The sequence below is a fragment of the Littorina saxatilis genome, linkage group LG13 (genome assembly GCF_037325665.1).
Source record: "Littorina saxatilis isolate snail1 linkage group LG13, US_GU_Lsax_2.0, whole genome shotgun sequence".
Taxonomy (NCBI): domain Eukaryota; kingdom Metazoa; phylum Mollusca; class Gastropoda; order Littorinimorpha; family Littorinidae; genus Littorina; species Littorina saxatilis.
The window spans coordinates 19,980,416-20,004,917 of NC_090257.1; the positions used below are offsets into that span (position 1 = coordinate 19,980,416).

The following is a 24,502-nucleotide window of genomic DNA, read 5'->3' on the forward strand; positions in this document are numbered from 1 at the left end:
TATGTGCATAAATGACGGAAGTCAGAGGCCTGGGAACAACACTGAATGTTATGGTGCTCTTGGCACATCCTGTCTTGTGTGTCCTTTCATCAAAGGTACATGTAGTGTCTGTACCACTTCAGTGAAACCCCCCTTTTAAGATCTCCAAAATCTCAGAAAATCAGGTCTTAAAATGGAGGTAAATTTTGTCATTGGTTATGAACTGAAATTGGGGGGTCTTCTTCTTCTTCTTCAGCGTTCCAGAATTGTCTGGTGACATGTGAGCTCGTTTGCCCATTTGGGTTCCCCACACTATACTCTGAGAGCATAGTCAGCTTCACTCCGCTTTCGTTGAGTAGGCATGCTGGGTATTTTCGTGTTTCCATAACCCACCGAACTCTGACATGGATTACAGGATCTTTTCCGTGCGCACTTGGTCTTGTGCTTGCGTGTACACACGAAGGGGGTTAAGTCACAAGCAGGTCTGCACATAAGTTGACCTGGGAGATCGGAAAAAATCTCCACTCTTAACCCACCAGGCGGCAGCGACTGGGATTCAAACTCACGACCTCCCGATTAGGAGGCCGACGTCTTACCAACACGCCACTGCGCCCGTCTGGGGGGTCTTATAAAGGGGGCTCCACTGTATTGTATTCTATTACATGTACTGACTCACTTCGTGCTGTAAATTGTTTGTCAGTTTAATAGCACACAATCATTAGATGCATTTTAAGTGTTGATTTTTTTCTCCCATTCGTGTGGCAAAGTAATGGTGATCACTGAGTCCGCTGTGTCCTACATTTTTCATGCACAGCTGGCGTGCAACAACAGATGGGGCATCTGCTCTTATTGCCAAGGCAGGATGGAGTTTTAGTTCTCTACTTTCTTAAAAGTTGTTCTTGTTTAGTCCATTTTTGGAGGTGATTTTGGCAGTCTATTATAATTTATATTATTACATGTAGGATCTGAGTTAGATCGTTTGAAAATGCAGTGACTGTAAAACTGCAAAACATTAATTAATCCCGAAGGAAGAGGACAAATTTCTCCCCGCGGGTTAGGGGGAAGAATTTACCCGATGCTCCCCTGCATGTCGTAAGAGGCGACTAACGGATTCTGTTTCTCCTTTTACCCTTGTTAAGTGTTTCTTGTATAGAATATAGTCAATTTTTGTAAAGATTTTGGTCAAGCAGTATGTAAGAAATGTTATTGTTAAGTCCTTTGTACTGTACTACGTTGCAAGCCCCTGGAGCAAATTTTAGATTAGTCTGCTTTTGTGAACAAGAAACAATTGACAAGTGGCTCTATCCCATCTCCCCCCTTTTCCTGTCGCGATATAACCTTTGTGGTTGAAAACGACGTTAAACACCAAATAAAGAAAGAAAGAGGACAAATTACTCAAGAATATACACTACCTGCGTCATTTAATCTATTCCCTGCCTTTGTGACATCTTGCCTCAGAAACTTTTGAATTGCCAATGACACAACATAAGAGTGATCAGAAGGGATTAAGTTATATGGTGAGAAAGAGAGCCGTCACATGTGCACATAAACAAGGCGTGTGTGTGTGTAACTGTGAACACATTGTGAAGTGTCTGTAGCCAAGTGTTTCACTGTTCAAGTTTCATAGTTCGAGGCAACTGGGTGAGGAGACTGGATGCACCTGCGCAGGAAGGCTGCCCCCCTCCCCCCACCCCCTTCCCCCATGAACACACCCTCAAAGAGTGTACTCACACAATAAGTGAATAACAAAGACATGTATCTGATAGCCGCAATGTGCTGGTTTCAGCTTGTTTGTATTTGATAGTATAGAGATTAATCCAAGCACTGAAAGGAAACTAAGAAACGGAGTAAATACTCCGCACATCTGAAGTGTAATGAAGAATTCTACAAGGTGATGAAAAAGATAATTAATCGTTGACCTCCTTCTTCAGCAACCCAGAATAGGGGAAAGAAGTGGAACAAATTGATAGAATCATAAACATTGACAAATAAAGCTATACATGTATGAACTTGTTGCCTAAAGGGATCTATGTAAGATGTTTCCTTTTGCCTGTATAAGTGCATGCATTTATTGTGAACTTTATTGTTTATGTTTTGATGGACAGAAGTCGGTTTATCGGTTAAGTGTAAGGTTCGATTTTGAAACAAATGTGGACCTGCGGGTTTGGTTTTGTTTCATTTGCTTCGTGTCATTTGTACTTTTATGTCAGCATTATGTTGATCAGAGAGAGAGAGAGAGAGAGAATTATTTTATGTGTTAAGTAATATTTTTGAAAAGGTGGGTCCAGCCCGTGAAATGAAGAATAAGATACATTTTGAATAAAAATTAATAAATAGCTTTTTAATTTTTTAAATAAGAAGTTAAGTTCATGACAGTCTGCTAAAATTATAACATAAGTTTTGGAAAATCTGCTCTATAATTCTTTAGGTAAAACAAAAAAATTCGATCAGCAGCGGAATGCGTCAACAAAGTATGCTGCGTCATTTCACATCAGACAGAGTCCTACTGTTTAGGTCGTTCACTCATCCAGGAGTCATACCATCTAAGGCTCTGACAGTTGCATAACAATGCAGTCAAGTCATGTCTCGCATTTGATATTAAGTCGTCCATCCGATTGCAATCAGGAATTGTAGGTCAGATAAGATGGTGTTGCTTGGTACGGGGATCAGTACTATCCAGGGGGTTACTATGATCGTGATAATTCTGATTCTACAAGGAATGTCTCCGTCGCTGATATCAGCCACTGACAACATGACACATCGACTTGCACCAGTCTTCACGCAGTCACAGATTATCACTCTGCACTCAGAGTCACCCCTATGTCGTATAGATTGTATTATATTATGTTTGAAGCGGAACCTGCCTATTGAGACCCACTAATTTAAGACTCCCTTCCTGTAGGTTTTATTAAGACCATGTTTTCTTAGACTTTTTGTTCATAACCTCTGTAAATTTAACCCAATTTTTATTTTTAAGACTCCCTCCTTTTTAAGACCTGCATGCAGATTTCCTCAGAATTTTGGAGGTCTTAAAAGGGGGGTTCCACTGTACAAGTACTATGAGTTTACCATGAATAACAATGAGTGGTGTGCATGTGAGTGCGTGTCTGTCTGTGGTTGAATGGCTGATGGATTTCGATTTGGGGCAGGATCTGTGTGAACAATAGTGCATGAAGCAAGAGTGGTTTTGTTTTTTTGTTAATCGCCAGGACTCTTTTTGGGGTGCTGGGTTGTGAGATTTTAGTTGATTCCATTGCAAGTCTGAAACGTTACTTGTGCTGACCTCTGATGGTTGAGAGGATTGTTTAAACTAATAACAAACTGAGGGCCAACAATTTGTGGGGGGGGGGGGGGGAGGGGGTGTTATATTGTGACAACAGCGACAATTTGAATTTATATCCACTTTTATTTGTACCCTGCCCTGCAGACTTACGCAATTAATACCTAGGTGCATTGTTTTGGAATTTGCTGCTACAAAACATGTTAACCTGGACTGGGTGGCCGAGTGGTAACGCACTTGCGCTCGGAAGCGAGAGGTTGCGAGTTTGACCCTGGGTCAGGGCGTTAGCAATTTTCTCCCCCCTTTCCTAACCTAGGTGGTGGGTTCAAGTGCTAGTCTTTCGGATGAGACGAAAAACCGAGGTCCCTTCGTGTACACTACATTGGGGTGTGCACGTTAAAGATCCCACGATTGACAAAAGGGTCTTTCCTGGCAAAATTGTATAGGCATTGATAAAAATGTCCACCAAAATACCCGTGTGACTTGGAATAATAGGCCGTGAAAAGTAGGATATGCACCGAAATGGCTGTGATCTACTGGCTGATGTGAATGCGTGATGTATTGTGTAAAAAAAATTCCATCTCACACGGCATAAATAAATCCCTGCGCCTTGAATATGTGCGCGATATAAATTGCATAAAATAAAAAAATAAAAAATAAAAAAATAAATCCCGGCGCTTAGAACTGTACCCACGGAATACGCGCGATATACGCCTCATATTGATTGATTGATTGATAACCTTGAAATAAAATACAGTACAATACTGGGAACCCCCATGTTAAGACTCTCAAACTTAAGAGTAAGACTGACCCTCCCTTATAGGACACTGTTTTCGCAGGTTTTCTGTTCGTAACCTCTGCAAATTCATCAGCCCATTTTAAGAGTGCCTCCTGTTTAAAGATTTATCGGAAATTTGGAAGTCTATAAAGTCTAAAGGGGGGTTCGCCACTGTAGTATTAGTTACACTTTCAGTTTCAATGGAGCAGCTCAAATAGTTAAAGACCGAACACTCTCAATAGATTTCAACTTACTCCTTTTCATGAGCTCTCTTGCTGTGTACACTTCTTACAAGTACAACATTGCATTGTTAGTAACTATTGTCTCCATTGGTTCATTGTCTGCGTGTTATCTTACTGGCTCAAGTCAAAGGGGGCGGGGTGGCTGGTAATCTTGCAACACACACGTGCCAGGCACTCGTTGTCATTGTGAATGTCATGAACATTGTGAGTGCTTACCATTACTGATTAGCCTGACTCTGTGTGTTGAGTGCCCCATGTTGCCATCGCAGAGTTGGACGGAAGTTGGAGGGACACTTGTATAAATGTAAGTGTTTCTCTCGAGTCTGGCAGACTGGAAATACACGTACTGCTTGGAACAAGTCAGAGTAGCTTGTTGAATAGGAGGACTGTGTAATATATTATTGTCAGGTCGATCTCTTTGAACTTTGAAGCGTTTGCTTTGTTTTACAAGATCTGAAGAATTGTTTTCTCCTGAAGCAAGGATCTCTTGTTTGTAAACTTTTGTTTATTTGATCCGAGAGCTGACACTTAACTTTTTATTAAGTTCAGTCAGTTAGAGGTTAGTTTTTGTTTCATCAACATTGTGTTTTGATCACCAAATTTACACTGCCAGTATGACTTCTTGTGAAATCATCTCCCGTCCAAGGCCTGTCTCTGGGGTATGGAAGTTTCAGGTTTATTTTTTATTGTGTTTTGCTTTTATTGTTTAGTTTCTAATTAATGTCCGGTGGATTTGTTATGTCTATTTAACGTGTTCAATTTGAGTATGCATGGTCTGAAAATCAGTAAATGTCTGACCCTGATTTTTTTTTAAACAATTAGCCTTCGACTTTTCCAGGAGTATATAAGCTTCAGAATGTCGTCTGCAGACTTTCGCTCCTGTATTAATATTACTAAGACAGTACATCTATTGTCAATTATACAGTGTCATGACTGTTGCTGGTTATACTCAGAAAGCAGTTGTCATAGTGAAATCCATTGCATCAGGTGGTTAGCATAATGTGTTCAACCTTTGGGTACATTTTGTAGTTGTGAAATCCATTCTATTTGTAATTAAATTACCCAGAGCAAAGACTTTGAAATGTGTGAATTGTAATTTAATAGTCTCTCTCTCTCTCTCTCTCTCTCTCTCTCTCTCTCTCTCTCTCTCTCTCTCTCTTTCTCTCTCTTCTCTCTCTCTCTCTCTCTCTCTCTCTCTCTCTCTCTCTCTCTCTCTCTCTCTCTCTCTCTCTCTCTCTCTCTCTCTCTCCACTAAGCCATGTTCAATATATCAAGTTGTGTCATGACTGAAATTTGAACACCGCTGTTGCAATACTGCATTTCCACACAATAGGATTGGCTTTTTCAGTTTTGTATTATAATTATGCATGGGTTGAAAAAAAACCCTATTGTTTTCAATTGTCAGACGAGTGTATAGACAAGTAAATGAGCCTCTCAGGAATCTTGAAGCTGAGAGTTCTTGAACTTATGAGCATGAATATGAGATGGAGCAGAATGGCAAATTAGTTGGTCTTTTTGAAGATAAAACTTTCTAGTTGCAGTTGGCTAATTGGGATTAAAATTGGATTGTAAATGTTGCCAGCATTGTACTGTCACACCAGAACACTGCTGTTCGAGAGCAATTACGTTGTACAAATTTCAGTTTTGTTTGAATTAAGTGGAATTGGAAAAATCTTGTTGTCATTGCACTGGAAAAATTTTTCTGAATTTATTCTTTGTGGCAAAAAGCCTAAATGATAGCCTTAATGAATGAGTAGAGATTTAAAATATCATTTTCAATTTTGTAAAATAGTTTTGTATGGATTGCGGTTGAAAATTGGTAACCACATAATACAAACTTTGTGTTTCTAGAAATGACGTTGCAAATGTTGACCCGTGTGATGTAAGACCCACTTGGGTCAGTCAGCAGGTTAGCTGGTCAAGTGACGGTCATGTGACTGTCTTTGACGTCATATGGTCATTCACTCTCTTGAATGTTCTATTGGTGACCTAAGTGTTGTATTCCTGCAAGTATATATGTGGGAAGTGGTCCAAATATAAGTGGACTCAAATTGCAATTATAGATAACCTGGAGATGACAGCACAGTTTGTCGTGCAAACTTGGCACCGACAATGTTGTCACCTGAGTCTGCCAACAACAGAAGAAGAAAATATTCTGTTATGGCCAAGAAAATAAAACTGAAATGTTTCCTATTCCCCTACCGACGCTTTTTTTTTCCTCCCTGCTCTAGAACTTTTTTTGGACTCATTCCAGAAAATGAATTTATTACAAATGACAAAACTTGATTTTGTAGACTTTACAAGGCAAGATACTCTTCTCCGACAAACAATGGACACAGCTCGCATGATTTCCGACCAATAAAAAGCCACATGTGCCTGTGTAAATATAAAACTGAACTGCATTTAAAAAAACATTTAAAAAAATGACTTACCGACCTGATGTTTATGATTATTTTTTTGTGTGCTTTGTCATCTGAAACAAACATTTTTATTTCTTTATTATTTTGTTGCCTAAATTTCAACACAATGATTATTCTTGCTAATTTATTGACCTTATTTCTGTCGACAGCTTAACCGCAAAGTCTACCTGGGACTCTACGACAATCGCACATGGCCTGAGCCCGACTCCAGGGACGAACAGCGAGTGCGAGATTTTATGGTGCAGAAATATGAGAACAAGCGATTCTACGTGGCCCCCACAGAGGCTATGCGAGACGAGGCTCGGCGTATGAACGAAGCTGCCCTAAGCAAACAGCCACAGACCAAACCCCTGCGAGCACTTTTAGGCGAAAACGCCACCAAACTAGTCATTGGCAACAGTCAGGTGAGTTTGTCTGCACGTACGTGAGCACGTTTTGTGTCTGTGTACTGTGCAAGCTGGAGGATTAAATGTGTGTGTGTGTGTGCGCATGAATTTGTGAACACTTGTGCATGTGTATACACTATATCAATATATGTACACGTGCAGGACTGGGTGGCCGAGTGGTAACGCACTTGCGCTCGGAAGCGAGAGGTTGCGAGTTCGACCCTGGGTCAGGGCGTTAGCAATTTTCGCCCCCCTTTCCTAACCTAGGTGGTGGGTTCAAGTGCTAGTCTTTCGGATGAGACGAAAAACCGAGGTCCCTTCGTGTACACTACATTGGGGTGTGCACGTTAAAGATCCCACGATTGACAAAAGGGTCTTTCCTGGCAAAATTGTATTGGCATAGATAAAAAAAAATGTCCACCAAAATACCCGTGTGACTTGGAATAATAGGCCGTGAAAAGTAGGATATGCGTTGAAATGGCTGCGATCTGCTGGTCGATGTGAATGCGTGATGTATTGTGTAAAAAATTCTATCTCACACGGCATAAATAGATCCCTGCGTCTTGAGTCCGAGTCTGGAGATACGCGCGCGATATAAGACTTCATATAACATAAGCAAGAGAGAGTCTGCGCTTTGCAAGCTAGGTACTGTGCATTAAGCATGATTTGCATTATTGTAACACCAGAAAGCAAGCATAGTATATACAGACCTGGGAACCCATACGATTTCGCCGTATTTTGTACGCATGATTGTCGAGAATACGATCAGTACGGTCAGTGGGAAAAAAATACGACGAGAAAAATTCCTAGACTACTTTTCTTCACAAGCCCATCCCAAAGCCGATCCAGTATTTTGTCACATGATTACAGTTTTTGTCAGTAAACATTGAAAAAGCATTTGTTTTAAATGTATAGGTTACACTTAATAAACGGTGTGACTGACGTGCGTGAGGCATGTTTTAATCATGGATGTTCAAACGCTGTGTGGAGTACGCTCATATTTCTGAAAATACACCAAGTTTGTTTGAGAATACTTGTTGTTCATTTTCTATTCTCATGTTTGCGTAACGTGACTTTGCAGACCAGCCACGCCACTCAGAACCACACGGCGACAGCGTCAACAATGGCCGCGCCGGTCAAGTCCACAGTCCCACCGCCAGTGACCGCTCAGTCCCAGCAACAGCCGGCCAAGCCTGCCACTGGAGGCTTCGATCTCTTGGGGGATCTCGGTTCAGATCCCTTCGCCTCCTCCGCTCCCGCCACGGCCACCTCTAACACTGGTGAGACTGAGTTTTATATTCATACAACCAGGGTTTCATTTACTAGTGCGCCTTGCGCCATTGGCGCATTAAATCTGGAAATGTCCCATCACAATTCCCTTCAGTGCGTCAAAGGGCGCATTGAGATTACGTACCACTGCGCCACCAAACACTTTACATCAGATTAAACACACACACACACACATACAGAGATAACACGATATAGCGGCTAACTCTCAGATGGCACCATATTGCACCCTTTTGCATCTTTGGTCAAAACACGTACAAGCCTCTTCGGCGCTTCTTGCCTTCAGAACCATCAGAACTTGGTTGAGTGGGACAAATGTCCCATTGCCTTTTTCTCCCAGGCTAAACTTTGCACAACTGCCACCTCTAATGCTGGTGAGAGTGAGTTTTATTATCACACAACTGCCACCTCTAATGCTGGTGAGAGTGAGTTTTATTATCACATAACTGCCACCTCTAATGCTGGTGAGAGTGAGTTTTATTATCACACAACTGCCACCTCTAATGCTGGTGAGAGTGAGTTTTATTGTCACACAACTACCACCTCTAATGCTGGTGAGAGTGAGTTTTATTGTCACGCAACTGCCACCTCTAATGCTGGTGAGAGTGCGTTTTATTGTCACACAACTGCCACCTCTAATGCTGGTGAGAGTGAGTTTTATTGTCACACAACTGCCACCTCTAATGCTGGTGAGAGTGAGTTTTATTGTCACACAACTGCCACCTCTAATGCTGGTAAGAGTGAGTTTTATTATCACACAACTGCCACCTCTAACACTGGTGAGAGTGAGTTTTATTATCACACAACTGCCACCACTAAAGGTACCAAGATGAGCATGTGAAGACATTGTCAAAATGGATGATGTTGGGAAATAATTGTGTGCAGTTTGTATGGGTTGTGGAAGAGTTCCTTTCCCTTGTTCTTCCTTGCTTTTCCATAGTAACACTGAGGCAAGCTACACGTGGGCCAATCACTAGCTGACAGCGTGTCTCTGCATGCAGTGGCCATCTGTGCCGGTTTGTTTGTTTGTTTGCTTAACGCCCAGTCCACCACGAAGGGTGATATCAGGGCGGTGCTGCTTTGACATATAACGTGCGCCACACACAAGACAGAAGTCGCAGCACAGGCTTCATGTCTCACCCAGTCACATTATTCTGACACCGGACCAACCAGTCCTAGCACTAACCCCATAATGCCAGACGCCAGGCGGAGCAGCCACTAGATTGCCAATTTTAAAGTCTTAGGTATGACCCGGCCGGGGTTCGAACCCACGACCTCCCGCTCACTGGGCGGACGCCTTACCACTAGGCCACCGTGTTGCGGTATCTGTGCCGGTGAAATCATGCGAATGACTGACAACAATGTGAGGATTAGCTCCTGCTCAATAAAGCGCTCTTTTCATTGGAAAGTACGCACATCGTAGTTGACCATCGGCTTGCCAATGTCATCGCGTCCCTAAGTGCACAGACTGAGTGACCATGTGTGGAGAAAGTGCCTCATTTTCCAAGAGTATTCACTCTTTCACAATACCTTCAAACCCAACAGAGTTAAATCCAGAATTTGTGTACTCAGTAAGGTGTGGGTTGGTTATGTGCAAAGCTTCAGCCATTTTATAATACTTGTTGTGCTTGTTGCAGGTGGTTTTGCCGACTTCAGCAGTTTTGGTTCCACCTCAGCGACCACGCCAGCCCAGCCCGCTCAACCGCCTCAGTCCACAGCTCCAGCCGCTTTCCCTCCCATGTCTAGCGGTGAGAGATTTGAAACTTCAACCTTAACGTTTGACACATTCCTTGTTTTTGTGTTGAAACCTGGCATTGCTGGAATATTGCATTGGTTTGTTGAGTATCCATTGTTGTCGTTCAGTGAGCATTGAGGTCAAATACTTTGTTCTATTCCACCCAACCCCCCCAACCCCCACCCCAGCTTCTCCTTATACACACACACGCACGCACACGGGCACATGCACACACACACACACACACACGGGCACATGCACACACACACACACACACACGGGCACATGCACACACACACACAAACAAACAACACACATGCAGACACACACGCACACACATACACAAACACAGGCATACACACACACACACATACACACACATACACACACACACACACACACACACATACACATACACACACACACACACACACACACACACACACACACACACACTCTCTCTTCTCCCCCACCCTTTCCCTCGAAAAGTATCAAGCCATGGGGAAAGCGGAAATATGCTCCGTAATGATTTACCCAGACCTTCTCAAACCTTATGAATGACACACTTATCCCCTGAAATAAGCGTACGGTTGCCTGATAGACCATTTTTGCAAATAACTCCTTTGGGTTTGTAGGTGTTGTGAAAGACTGACAGGTATGGGAATTGTCCGCCGAAAGGCAAATTTCCACCGTATTTCTTTTTTTGTTCCGCCAAAAAAGCAAAAGTGTCCGCCAAAACAATAAAAGGGGGAGGCAAGAATGGCTCTAAAAACTGAATTTAATGACAAACTTGGAGGTCATATGACACCAAATTGCACCATTTGGGTTCTTTGGAGAAAAACAAATTCCGGGGGGGCATGCCCCCAAACACCCCTAGCAAGGCTAGGCGCATTGCGCTGTCCACTTTGCTATTACTTACAAATGTTCAGCCTTTTTTACTTTTTTCAATTCCCATGCCTGGACTGACCTTTTCTTGCAAAACCTCCCACAAACAAAAAATGGACCAATCCAATGGACCGGAGCACGTGTTTCTCCTTCTACTCGCACAGACAGACCTCTCGCTAGTGATTGGTCCATCCTTTGTTTCAATGTTTGTCAGAGGCTTTGCTCACTCAACCCATACCAACCCAATGAAGTTATTTTGGGAATTCGCCTATTGGCGGGGTAAAAACGGTCATACATGTGAAAACTCACTCGTGCAAAAAAAAATGTGTGTACGTGGTAGTTTCAGCCCATGAACGCACAAGAAGAAGAAGAATGACATGTGAGGCTTTTCCTTTGCAGCACCCCTTCAGCCGTTCAGCGGCGGAGGCCTACAACCACAGCAACTGAACGCCGGAGGCGGAAACGCTCCGCCCCCGACCTCCACCCCCACCCAGGGCAATACCACCAACTTCGCCTCCATTTCCGACAAATACGCCGCTCTGGCTGACCTTGACACCGACTTCAACGCGCCCGCTCAGAGCACAACGGTCAATTGGGGAGGTTCGGAAGCGACAGTTGGAACGGGAATCAGCACCAACGTGGGCACCACGGTCAACTGGGGAGGTTCCGGTTCGGCGGGCACGGGGTCCGGGGACGGAAGGGCCATGAGCTGGGGCGGCCAGCCAGCGGCAAGTGCGGGCGGTGGATGGAACAGCGGTGTTGGAACGGGCGTGCCCCCCACGTCCAGCATGGGAGGAGGGGGCATGTTTGGTGGGCAGACATCTTCAGGTGAGAGCACGAGGATTTTTTATTTATTTATTTATTTTATTTTTTAAAGATGTAAAATGGGTGTAATTTTTTTGGGGGGTACTAGATTTGTGTGTGTGTGAAGTCTTCAGCTAAGAATACAGTGATTGTTTGAAGGCAATCTTTATTTTCCTGGTATTTCTTCTGTTAACATTTTTTTGCTAGAACATATTTTTTCTTATTTTGTTTTGTTTTGTATTAGATTTTTTTTAGAAATAGGTGGAAAATCTGTATTTTTTTAAGTGGATTGTGGGGCGGTGATGTAGTTGCACAGGATATACAAAAGTTTATTCTGGGTTGACAACAACATTTTGGGTTGAGACTGGCTTACAAAGAGAAACAAAATCTTTTTTTTTATTTTTTATATTCAGACTCAGAGTGAGGAAAAACTGTTTGATATCTAATACTGTGTAATAGCCTAACTATTGTTCTTGTTCTTTAGTTTTCTGTGTATTGAGTTTCGTTTTTTAAGTCTGTATGTTCACAGTTAAAGCTTTTGTTCTAGATGTGCATAAATTGAATGTGGATCAAGTTGTCCTAGATTCACTGAGAATTTGTATCCACGCAGCGCACTTATAGGGTGAAATGGTTCAATATGCATCTTGCATCACACATTTCAAGAAGGAATTATCTTGTACACACAGAAATCCTTGTTACTCATGTTTTAAATAAGACATTTGACAACCCTGGTTTCCCAGAAGTATCGATATTTTCCTTGAGATACACTTACAGCGCTGCAGGCAAATGCTAATGCAGCAGCTTCGCAAAATGGAAATGGCCCCTTTTCATGTCGCAAAACACATTTTTGAGCATTCACATTCATTAGCACATGCAATGATGCAGTATTAGAACTTGCACAGGCTAATAAACACCCTTACTCCTTCCCCCCCCCCCCCCACCCTCCCCCCCTCTCTATCTCTTTCTCTCTCATGCACATGTGCCCATTCAAATACTCAAACATACACATACACATGTATACATACCCACACACACATATACGCACACACACATGCATGCATGCGCACACGCACACACACACACACACACACACACACACACACACACACACACATACACATACACATACACACACACACACACTAAAGGCAGTCATTAATTGAGCTCAAAGAAGACTTAGCGAAGTCGTTTTACCGAAAACTCAGTGCTTAAGCTTCGTGAAGTGTACCTCGCATAGTCGACTAAGCTTAGTTAAGTACAGGCTTTACACACGCACAAACACACATGCACACAAACAAACACACACAGAGGCATAAGACTGTTGATCTGTACTGGTTTGTGACTCGGCAGAGCCGGGGTGGCACTTTAGCACAGCCTTAGGCAAGCCTGGGAACCCCTTTTTGACACAAGCCGCTGGTAACTACTGTTGCATGCCACACTCTTGGCCCCAGCACCTTGCTCGCTGCTAGCTAACTCCTTCTGCGTTTTCATTCTCTGTTGGCCTTGATTCCCACTTGAATTTTGCTTGATTTGTCAGTGTTTGAGTAGTTTTGCAAATTGATCTGAGAATGAAAGGGAGGTAAGAGCTCTACATGCATGGCATGTGCAATAGAGGGACTAACCAATCTCCTGGCACCTTTTCTTTTGCAATAAATTTGGTTCCCTGTTTTGCAACCGGGTAAGACATTGACTGTCTTGGGAGAGGGTTGGATGGGGGATGATGGGTTGAAAGGAGGCAGAGAAGATTGGGGGTGGGGGGCCAGCTGTGTAGGTGCCAGTTTTTTTAGGTTGCGTATAAATTAAACATGTGTGTATATATATGCTAATATCTTGCAGTCCATAACTTAACTTTAACACTGTTTTGAAAAACGTGTAATCGTTTCAACCCAGAAGTCCTCTTTCGCCACCCTGTTAGACATTGACATGATAATTTATGTTGCTTTTTGCTTGGTAACATTGGTGCAAGAGTAAAACTGATGAAAAATGGAATGTAATCACATGGAAACTGAAGTGAATTAAAACTTATTTAGATTTTACATAGCTGCATGGTTAAAATGTTCCAACATTTGCAGCTGTGCATGACACATGGCTCCAGATTTTGACCAAAAATTGTTTGAATTTGACTGCTTGCATTTTGATGAATAAAATTCTTTGTTAATTGTAAAATGTAGGCTTAGAAGTTGCACGCCATCAGCCTTTGAAACCCATTGTTAAACAATAGGTTTGTTAGTAATAGGTTACAAGCGTGTGATTTTTTAAAGTGTTATTGTTTTGTTTTTCTTCTTATTTGTTTGTGGAAATTCTTATGCACATGTATGTGTGTGCATGTAAATGTTGACATACAGAAAGAGACACACACATACACACAGGCAGACTGAGACACATATACAGGGGCATGCACAGGCAGACTGAGACACATATACAGGGGCATGCACAGGCAGACAGATGCATGCACACACGCATGCACGCATACACACACACACACACACACACACACACACACACACACACACACACACACTTACTGACACACAGACGCACATTTTTTTATGGGTTAATGATATCAGAAATAGATGGTATATTGCAAAAAACACAAGGTGGGGGGGGGGGGTGGGGGGGGGGGGGTTGTTAAGGATGGAGAAGGGATAGGTTGGTTAATTAAAGCAAAAATAAATAGACCAGAAAATCATGTACATGTACACACATATATATTTATGCAAATAAACAAGCAAACTAACACCCAAAGCAGGTTCTGTATGGATCCCTGTACCCGCACTAAAGGTTTCATTGCAATGCAGGCATTTAAAATTCAAACTAAATGAATTTGGCATGAGTGTCATTTTTAGAAGTGAATGCATGCTGTACAAACTATAATGCTTGTGTGCATTCACAGTTACACACACAGGAACATGAATGTAATTAGAGAAACAGACAATGAACAAATATTTTTGTTTATTGGTTTCTTTTTTTCATTTTGTTGCTGTTGGTCTGTTTATTCAGTTGTAAATATTTTCAATTTGGTTCTTGTTCATAAGGAAGAGGAGACAATGATGTATTGACTTTTTTATTTCAACATATTTTCCTTACATTAATAACGGTTTATGGTATAAATTATAATGTTCTTTTTTTCCATTATTTCTGATCAGAGTGATAATTGCCTACCTGCCTCAATGGCGATGGACTTTTAATAATTTTTTTTTAATCCCAAATGTAATTTGATGAAAGCTTTTGAGTAGACAGTAGCATGAAATGCACTTATGCGCACTGCCTTGAAGATTCTTGACTTTGGGGGTGATGTTTTAGTTTTCGTTGATGGGGTTTTGTTAGGAGTTTATCAGTGGTTTTCTGAGCTGTGTCTTTACATTGTTGGTGTCTCTTTGATGGAATACAGAGGATTTGGGATGGTGTGAGACCTGTAGCTGTGTGTTTGTCTGTGTGTCTGTTAGCCATTTTATCTGTTTATCTGTGTGTGTGTGTGTGTGTGTGTGTGTGTGTGTGTGTGTGTGTGTGTGTGACCTGTAGCTGTGTTCTGTGATATAGGATTAACTGATTGTGTTATCCATAACTGTTGCTGAGACTTGATGAAAGCACAATTCTACTCTTTCTAGTGTTTTTCTAGTTGAAAGCAGCGCGCTGGCAAACCAACCCTATCAAAATTATCATTCATGACCATTTAACCTACATCTAAGTGTGCATCGTTTATTCATTTTCTGTCATTTTCATTCCACAGCAGCCAACCCGTTCGGAGGCTCCTCTACCCAACCCATGCCACAAGGAGGCCAGGCCAACCCGTTTGGGGCCACTTCTACTGCCGGTTTCGGACAGGCTCCCAGTGCCGGTTTCGGACAGGCTCCCAGTGCCGGATTTGGACAGAATGCCAGTGCCGGTTTTGGACAGAGTGCCGGTTTCGGACAAGCTCCTGGTGCCAGTTTTGGACAGACCCCTGCCTCCAGCGCGGCAGGCTTTGGCTACCAGCAGTATCCCGTCCAGAACGGTGGTTTCGGCATGCCCACAACTACGGGAGGATACGGCGGTTTTGGCGGAATGCCACCCGCAACCGCTCCCCCGTCCTATGGCGTGGCTCAGCAGCAAGGGTTCCAGGCTCAGCCCGGGTTCCCGCAGGCTCAGGGCTTCCCGGCTCAGCAAGGCTTCGGCGGCGGGTGGGGACAGATGGGGGGCGGTGTGCCCCAACAACCGGCGGCGCCAGCGAACCCGTTCATGGTCGGTACCCAGTCTGGTGATTCTTCCGCTACTTACAATGCTTTTGGCCAGTCGTAGTGTCGCTGCTACTGTCGCCTGTGTTCTTGGTTATTTGTGTCTTTTTTATTTTTTTTATTCTTGCATGATGTTTTTGTTTGGTGATGGGTCTGAGGCTTTGGTTTGACGTTTCTGAGTGCTGATGCTGTACTCATGTATGCGTAGTTGTTTATGTAGACTAACATCGGTGTGTCTTACTTTTGTTTCCATGGTAACTTTGTAAACCTGCTATGAGAGTGTCATTATTTGCCCTTAAATTACCATTGGACGCAAGCTTTTAATATATATCCCTTTATCCCCGTTAACATGGCCGTAGCATGTAAATTAGTGTAAGTTCAGTCGGTGGAAGCGCCAAAGGAAACTGAGATGTTTCATTAAGAGCACAAGCCAAATTTTCCTGTAGTACATGGTAGAGCATATTTAGTTTTCCAGTTTAATAACAGTGATTACAAGTTCTGCTAGAATGTGATTTGAGCCTTTACACAAAAAAAATATCCGTAATACTGCCACTGTGGTAAATACATGTACTTGATATGAGTGCATTGCAGAGACAAATTTTGAAAACGTTTGCATCCCTAAAGAACATGTTACAGGAACAGCATTATAGTCTGTTACAGTCAAAAGAATGCTGTTGTTTGAATGTAAACACAAATCAATCGTCGAGCATGAGCTCTTTATTAAGCATTCACTTGGTACTGAAGGCAAGTTTGATGGCAAGTGATAAATCTGCCGCAGTGTAACACCTCTCATCCCATTACTCTCATACGTTAACAAGACCAAGAAGAAAACTCTCATAGCAGGTTAAGTGTCTGCTACGTTCTTTTGCATGTTTTTGTAGTTGATAGATCTTTTGCGTGCGGATGTTTCATTTCCTGGTTCATATTGTGTATTTTACTAACATTTCTTTTGCATGCGGATGTTTCATTTCCTGGTTCAAATTGTGTATATTACTAACACTTGAGTTGCATTGCCTTGCCTGTAATCAGCATGTGTATAGTGTACATGCATGTGTATTCATGACTCCTTCATTTTAATACATGTGTATTTCTGACCCTTTTAATGCATGTGTATAATGAATAGTGTGTGCTGGGATAGCGAATTCTGGTTATTTCTGGAATGTTAACTATCAGAAATAGGATGAACTTTGACATAACATCAGTAACGTTGGTTACTGTACAACAAAATCTGTGGTGACAAGAGATTGTAGCAGGTGCTTGGTAAAAATGCTTCTGAAACATTTTTAGAACTTGGTTCCCTGGCAGTTTGGAGATATTTGGCTTCCACTTTTCAGGATTTTTAAGAAATTAAAAATGAGAATCCTATCAATTATCAATTTGTTCAGATTTTTATCGGATCAGTGTAGATTTGAAAAAATGTCCAGACACCCCCACACCCCTGATCCCCGAAATTCAGTTGATTGCCCTGCATAAGCAGACGGGACTTAGGCTGTGCTCTCTCTCTCCCGTTGCGCAAATACCTTATCGGCCCTGCAACGTAAACATCCAGATCCAGATCCAGGCTGCAGGCGTAACTATTCTGTATGTGGGTAAGATGGGGAGGGGTGGTGGGAAGCAATTCTCGTGTTTGAGGTGGGTGCGATTTTGAACAGCAGCTGTTGTTTAGTATATTTGTTTGTGTGATATATGCAAGACTTTATGTATTATGTCAAGGTTAATAATAATAATAATGCAAACTTTTATAGCGCTATTCTAGAAAATTGTCTACTCTTAGCGCTTTACAATACATACATCGACCAAGCATACTATACACGCACAGGCAAAGAAACCGACCAAACATAACCAACAAACTATACATGCACAGGCAAAGAAAACGACCAAACATACAATACACGCACAGGCAAAAATAACGACCAAACATAAGCAATAACATAAGGTTCTTCTGAAGATTGGTGAAGGAAAGCCTTAGCATGCATTTAATATCATATTCTTACTCCGAATCACATTAGCACATTAGCATTGAGTCACCTGAGATGCTTATCACTGAAAAACGCTTACCCGGCTAAAGAATTTAAAGGGAAGCAACCCCATCACCAAAACGAAAGTGAAAGTAGCTTTGGTAATGGGCCAGTACACCGGGAGTTACCTCCCATACGGGTGTATGCCACGTCACTTCCTCTAGGAACACGTGCCTATTATCATACGTCTTTTTCACCTCGGAGAGGACGGTTCACTTTTTGACGCTCTGTGGCTGACCTTGTGTGTTTGAGTGACACCCGCCGGCCACGTTACCCAGCTTGTCTGCTCGCCTTGCCTACAGTTTGGTGAGCTCGTTCCCGTTTGTTGTTGGTTGTTTGCGCTGTTTCGTTACTGTACGTTGTCCGTTTTTTACGGACTTGTGTGTCAGTGACTTGCGTGTTTCGCCATTTTGTTGTGTGAGTTAGTTAGCTAACTCGTGTGACTTTGCTAGTAGCTCTGCGTGCCCTCTTTCTGTTTGGGCAAGTGTAGCTTTAGTATTTTGTTGACGCGTAAGCGTGTGTGTTTACTGTGTTTTCAGTCGTTTTGACTTACGTTTCAGTAAATCTTTTTACTTTGCCACGTGTTGTTGACGTTTGTGTCAGTGTCTTGCGTGTCGCCATTTTGTTGTGTGAGTTAGTTTTCTAGCTCGTGTGACTTTGTTTGTAGCTCTCCGTGCCTCTGCTTGTGGGGCAAGTTTAGCTATAGTATTTTGTTAACGCATTAGTGCGTGTGTTTACTGAATTTTCCAGTCGTTTAGACTTATGTTTCAGTAAATTTTTTCGCGTTGCCACGTGTTGTTGTCAACATGTCTGATTCAGACAAGCGCCGTGGCAAGTCGGACCCCAAGGGGAAAATTAAGGCTAAGTCTTCCTCTTCCAAAGCAACTTTACTTGTTACAGACCAAGAGCGTAACACTTTGTTGGCTGTACCAATTTCGGCGCCTAGCGCTGTTACTACTTCTGCTTCTTTTGCGGCGCCTAGCGCTACTGTTACTTCTGCACCTGTCTCTACATCGGAGACTTCGTCTTCTTTGTTAGCACCTGGACAAGGTGCGTTGGTTTCCTCTCTGTTAAAGTCACTGGTTCCAGAAATCCGCAGCTTGGTGCAGGCAGAATTTCAGCGTTCCGTCGCCAGCAGTTCGGCGTTTCCGGCATCTGGCAGTGACGTCCGGGCATTGGCTTCCGTGTCTTTGTCCTCCACTTCCGGCTTGGAGCAGCGTCCTCCCTCTTCAGCGTCGGTTGGTAAGCAGAGCTGGTCCGATAGCCCTCGTGAGGCGCCTGGACGTTCTCCTTCGGGGGACAGCTCTTTCGCATCGGGTCACGACCGATACCTTGCTGATCTTTCATTTCCGGCGATAACCTACGAGGCCCCGGACTTGTTCGAACAGCGGCGGCAGTCGGTTTCGACTGCCGCATTTCCGGCACTTGCCGGAAGTGATGATCCGTCCGCTCCGGCACGCTACGGCGGTCGCGGCAGGATGGAGTATTCACTGACTTCCGGTCCTTCCGGATCGCGAAGTCAACCAGTGCAGTCTTCACTTCCGCATTTTGCGGTTCCGTTGACTACACTTCCGGTTTCGGCCGGAAACGCTTCTTCCTCTTCTGGTGGTTCCTTCCGGATACCAGATAGTGGATTACAGCGTGCGCCTTCCGGCTTTCAAGCGCCTAGGCTTGAGCAGGCATCACTCCACTCAGTCGGGGGAGTGACGTCAGCTCATCCAGCTCCGGTTTTTGCGGATGGTCGTCCTGCTTACCCTTTACCTTCACAGGGTTTTGGGCGGCAGGATGACGTTAGTGCTCAGGCTTTTCCGGTTTCCGGTTTGCCAGGGCATGCTTCTGCTTCCGGAACTGGTGACTTCGGTCATGGTTCCACGTGTGACTATTCTGATGCTCCATCAGTGGTCAGCGAGGAGTCGCGGGGCGTGTTTCCGTCGAAGCTCAAGTCTGTTCTTGACGTCGCGGCGGAAGTAACGTCTCGTTATTTTCCTGAAGGGGTGGTGGCTGCGGACTCTTCCGCATCATTCGTTCCTTCTGCCATGGCGGACTTCCGGCCGGCACAGGAGGATGTTTCTTCCTTCCGGTTCGCCGAGTCTCCGTCAGTGGCTTACCAACTTTCGCATTCACTGGTTCGTCCAGCACATGCGGGGAGTGGTATTCGGCCAGTGCCTGTTCCGTTACTGCTTCCTTTTGGTCCAGTTCCGGAATCAGCTCAGCAGTGGGTGGCTTCAGCTGCCCAAGCCTCTTCCTTCGTGCCTACGGCCAATAGGAAGCTTGGCATGCCCAATCAGAGCCAGAATTGGCTGGCGTCTTTTGCACTCCCTAGGGCTACCCTTCCGGTTTCCCGGGAATTGCTGCCTCTTCTGACTAAACCGATCAAGCGTGATTCGGTTTTGCCGGTTTCCGAGGCTTCCCTCCTCTCTGCTGAGGAGGTTGGACGTCGGCAGATCGAACTGTCCTCCATTGCGGAGACTCTCGTTCGGGCTCTGTCTCGGGCATTGACCGATTCGCTAGTTCCTTTCACTCTCAGTGAAGAACAGAATGCGGACGATGTCTCTGCGCTTTTGACCGCATTGGCCAAGGTCAATGAGGAACAATTGCGTCTTTCCTCCCTGCAGTACACCCAAGCGGTACTCTGCAGGAGGGATCTCTTCCTCTCGCAGTCCCAATTCACGGAGCTGGCTACTAGGGAGACCTTGAGAGTCTCCCCGGTCTCAGAGGAGTCTCTCTTCTGTCCGCTGGCACTGGATGCCAGACAGAAGGAGATTCAGTCAAACAAGGACAGTCAGTTCCTTGACTACACTCTGAAGGGGGTGAAACAGTCTCAGCCTTCTAAACAGAAGCAGGCTCAGACATCGTCTAACCCCAAGCCAGCTCAGAAGCGGCAGGCTTCGCCGGCCGCTCGTGGTGGGAAGAAGAGGACGGCATCGGGGAGGGGGCGTGGCGGCTCTGGAAGTAAGCCACACCCCCAATGAAGCGCTCCCGATCTCACCTCCCTCCCGCCCTCCACCTTGGTGATGGCGGGAGGCCCCTCCCGGGCACTTTCTCGTTGGATGTCGGTAGTAGACAGCCAATGGATTGTGGGAGTGGTGAGTTCGGGCTTCCGTCTACTCTGGCGGGAGGAAAAGGCGCCTCTTACCCGAGTGCCTCCGCGGTTCAAGCCCCCCTTCTCGCAGGAAGCACGTTCCGTCTTGCAGTCGGAAATTGCCTCCCTGGAGCAGAAGGGCGCGGTGGAGAGAGTTCGGGTCCACAGCTCCCTGGGATTTTACGGGCGTCTGGTCGCTGTTCCCAAAGCATCAGGAGGATGGCGTCCCGTGTTGGATTTATCTCTCCTCAATACTTTCTTGAGGGAGATAAAATTCAAGATGGAGACGCCAGCCTCTGTCCGAGACTCTCTCCGCCCAGGAGACTGGGTGACCTCGATCGATCTCACGGACGCATACTTTCACATTCTTATGCATCCGACCGACCGGAAATGGCTTCGTTTCCGGTGGGGAGATCAGATCTACCAGTTTCGCGCACTCCCTTTCGGGCTGTCTCTCGCACCGTGGATTTTCACCATGGTGGTGAGACAGGTCTGTGCACTGGTGAGGTCCCAGGGTATCCGTCTGCGGGCTTATCTGGACGACTGGCTCATCATGAACCAGTCCCAGAGCGGCTGTTCGCAGGATACCCTGACGGTTCTTCGAGAATCCAACTGGTTGGGGTTCTCGATCAACCGGGTAAAGTCGGAGCTGACCCCGTCACAGACATTCACTTATCTGGGGATGTCTTTCGACACGGTCGCTTGGACTGTCCAGCCTTCTCAGAGAAGGGTGGACAAGCTCCAAGCTCAGATTCGCTCCACTTTACCTCTCCTGATGGCTTACATCCGCTCGCTCGCCTCCATCTTGGGGCAGATGGAGTCTATGGCTCTTCTGGTTTCACTGGGCCGGGTCCACAAATGTCCGCTTCAGTTCGCGCTGAAGCCGTTTGTGGACTCTCCTCTGGTGGACTGGGACGCCCTCATCCCTTTGCAGGGATGGTTCCAGTCTGCGACCCTTCCGTGGTTGCACACGGAGTGGGTCTGCAGAGGTGTTCCGATCGTCGTGCCCCTCCCCGACCTGGACCTCTTTACAGATGCGTCCAGGGAGGGTTGGGGGGCACATACAGATCTTCAGACTCCTCCCTTTCCGTTACTCAGCCGAGTAATCCGGAAAGCGGAGATGGAGGAGCCGGCCCTTCTTCTTCTGGTCGCTCCTCTGTGGCCGTCGCAGGTCTGGTTTCCAGATCTTCTTCGGCTTGCCCAAGGGCCCCCCATTCCTCTCGCACTCGTGCGAGGGGAACTAGTGCAGCCCCGAACAGGCATTCCACACGAGGAGCCCAGTCTTCTGAAGCTTCACGTGTGGAAGTTGTTCGGGACTCGCTGAAGCGCTCTGGGGCGTCGTCTTTGACTCTGGACTTGGTGGCTCGCTCGCATAGAGAGTCCACCTCTTCAGTTTATGCTTCCCACTGGAAGGCATGGACTGCCTGGTGTTCAGCTAGAGGGGTGAGTTCGGTGGCTCCGCGCTCTATTCAGGTCGCTAACCACCTCTCTTTCATGTCTTCACAGGGCGCCTCAGTCTCCTCGTTGAGGGTCCGGCGCTCCGCTATCTCGGCGACTCTTCAGCAGATTGGTCGTTCTGTTCGAGTCGGGGGCGTTATAGCTGCAGTCATTAAAGGGGCTGCTCTTAAGGAAGCTAAAGCTCGTTTGCCCGCTCCCAAGTGGGACTTGTTTTTAATCCTGGAATTCCTTCGTTCTGCGGATTTTGAGCCTTTAAGCGAGGCCAGTCTGTTCAATGTCACTCGCAAAGCGCTGTTTCTCCTTTTGTTGGCTACGGCCCGACGGGGTAGCGAGGTCCACGCCCTGTCGGGTCAGCCTGGAGATATCTCCTTTGAGCCGGACGGTTCCGCATCTTTGCGTTTCCGGCCTGATTTCCTGGCCAAGAATCAGTCTCCGGGGCAGGCCTCTCCGCTGGTTAGAGTTAAGGCTCTGACCAGCGCGTTGGCCCCGGGTGACCCCGATTCGGTCAATTGCCCTGTGAGGGCACTTCGTCTGTACTTAGCCCGGACTCAGCCGATTCGGTCTGGTTCTCAGAAGTTGTTGTTTATCTCTCTCCTTACTAGGCGCGAGAAAGATTTGTCGAAGGTAACGTTGGCCCGGTGGGTGTCCTCGCTCATCAAGCAGGCTTATGAGTGGAGGCGCACAAAGAGGGGGGGGGTTATGCCCTCCTTGCCACTTGACTCGGCCCGAGCCCATGAGACGAGGGCGTGGGCATCCTCTCTGGCAGTTCTGCGCTCCAGACGTCTAGAGGAGGTGCTGACAACTGCGTATTGGCGTTCCGAAGATGTTTTCATAAACTTTTATCTTCGGGACGTCACAGCTCTTCGACAGGATGGCTCCAGAGGCCTTCCAGCGCTCATAGCAGCAGGCCAGTTCCTGTCCAGAACTTGATGGTGAGTTTTGATTCATTTCTAGCCCACCGCCTTGTTGATGTTATCTGCTAATGTGATTCGGAGTAAGAATATGATATTAAATGGAAAATTTCCTAAATAAATTATCATTTAATTAATATACTTACCCGAATCACATACTGTATTCCCTCCCACCTGCCCCGCTTATGGTTTTAAGATTTTTTAAAGCCGTATGATAATAGGCACGTGTTCCTAGAGGAAGTGACGTGGCATACACCCGTATGGGAGGTAACTCCCGGTGTACTGGCCCATTACCAAAGCTACTTTCACTTTCGTTTTGGTGATGGGGTTGCTTCCCTTTAAATTCTTTAGCCGGGTAAGCGTTTTTCAGTGATAAGCATCTCAGGTGACTCAATGCTAATGTGCTAATGTGATTCGGGTAAGTATATTAATTAAATGATAATTTATTTAGGAAATTTTCCATTGTATTCAGCCCTGAAAGTCCAACAAATGGTGTACTCGCCTTTCTTTGGCTAGTGATTCTGAACATGTACTAGCCAGAGAGCAAACATTACTTTGTTTCAGCAAATTTACTCGCATTTGGCGAGTAGATGAACATTTCTACTCGCCAGTTACATGTTTCTACTCGCCATGGCGAGTAAAATACTTTCAGGCCTGGTATTATTTTGCTGCTTGACTGTATTTATTTTCTTCTTTGTTTCGTTTTGTGAAACTAATGGGTTAAACACTTATTTACATGCTAATCGTCTATGTCTTCTAATACTTATACTGCCATGCTTTCATTGTTGTTGTAAATACTAGATGCTGTGGATATTACCTTCTTTGTTTATTTGATGTTTGTAGCAGCAAGTTTTGTCATTTTGGTGTGGAAGAGTATAGTAGACTCAATGCTTGTTAGTCTCCCGTCCTCAGACCACTCTGCCCAAATAAGTCTATGGATGCAAGCAAGAAATCTTTAGCAGTAGAGTACCATACTAAGTGAAGAAGAAGTTTAACGACTTGAGTTGTGTTTCAGACATATTT

The 24,502-nt window shown here is 45.0% G+C and overlaps 1 protein-coding gene across 5 annotated transcripts in view; it reads left to right on the forward strand.

Moving 5' to 3' along the window:
• Window positions 1-24,502, forward strand: part of LOC138983816 (arf-GAP domain and FG repeat-containing protein 1-like) — a 43,630-nt gene that overhangs the window by 6,808 nt on the left and 12,320 nt on the right. Inside the window, exons 3-9 of one of the 5 annotated variants that reach the window (XR_011461269.1) lie at window positions 6,849-7,103; window positions 8,167-8,365; window positions 10,010-10,120; window positions 11,392-11,820; window positions 13,147-13,212; window positions 15,527-17,723; window positions 17,947-17,987. Coding sequence is in view for 4 of the 5 variants with exons in the window: in XM_070357146.1 (XP_070213247.1) it covers window positions 4,894-4,938; window positions 6,849-7,103; window positions 8,167-8,365; window positions 10,010-10,120; window positions 11,392-11,820; window positions 13,147-13,212; window positions 15,527-16,017 (1,596 nt within the window). In the remaining variant the exon portion in view is untranslated. Of the gene's footprint in view, window positions 1-4,409; window positions 4,584-4,625; window positions 4,939-6,848; window positions 7,104-8,166; window positions 8,366-10,009; window positions 10,121-11,391; window positions 11,821-13,146; window positions 13,213-15,526; window positions 17,724-17,946; window positions 17,988-24,502 lie in introns of those variants that run through there. The other 4 variants (XM_070357147.1, XM_070357146.1, XM_070357144.1 and 1 more) reach the window with 4 other exon arrangements.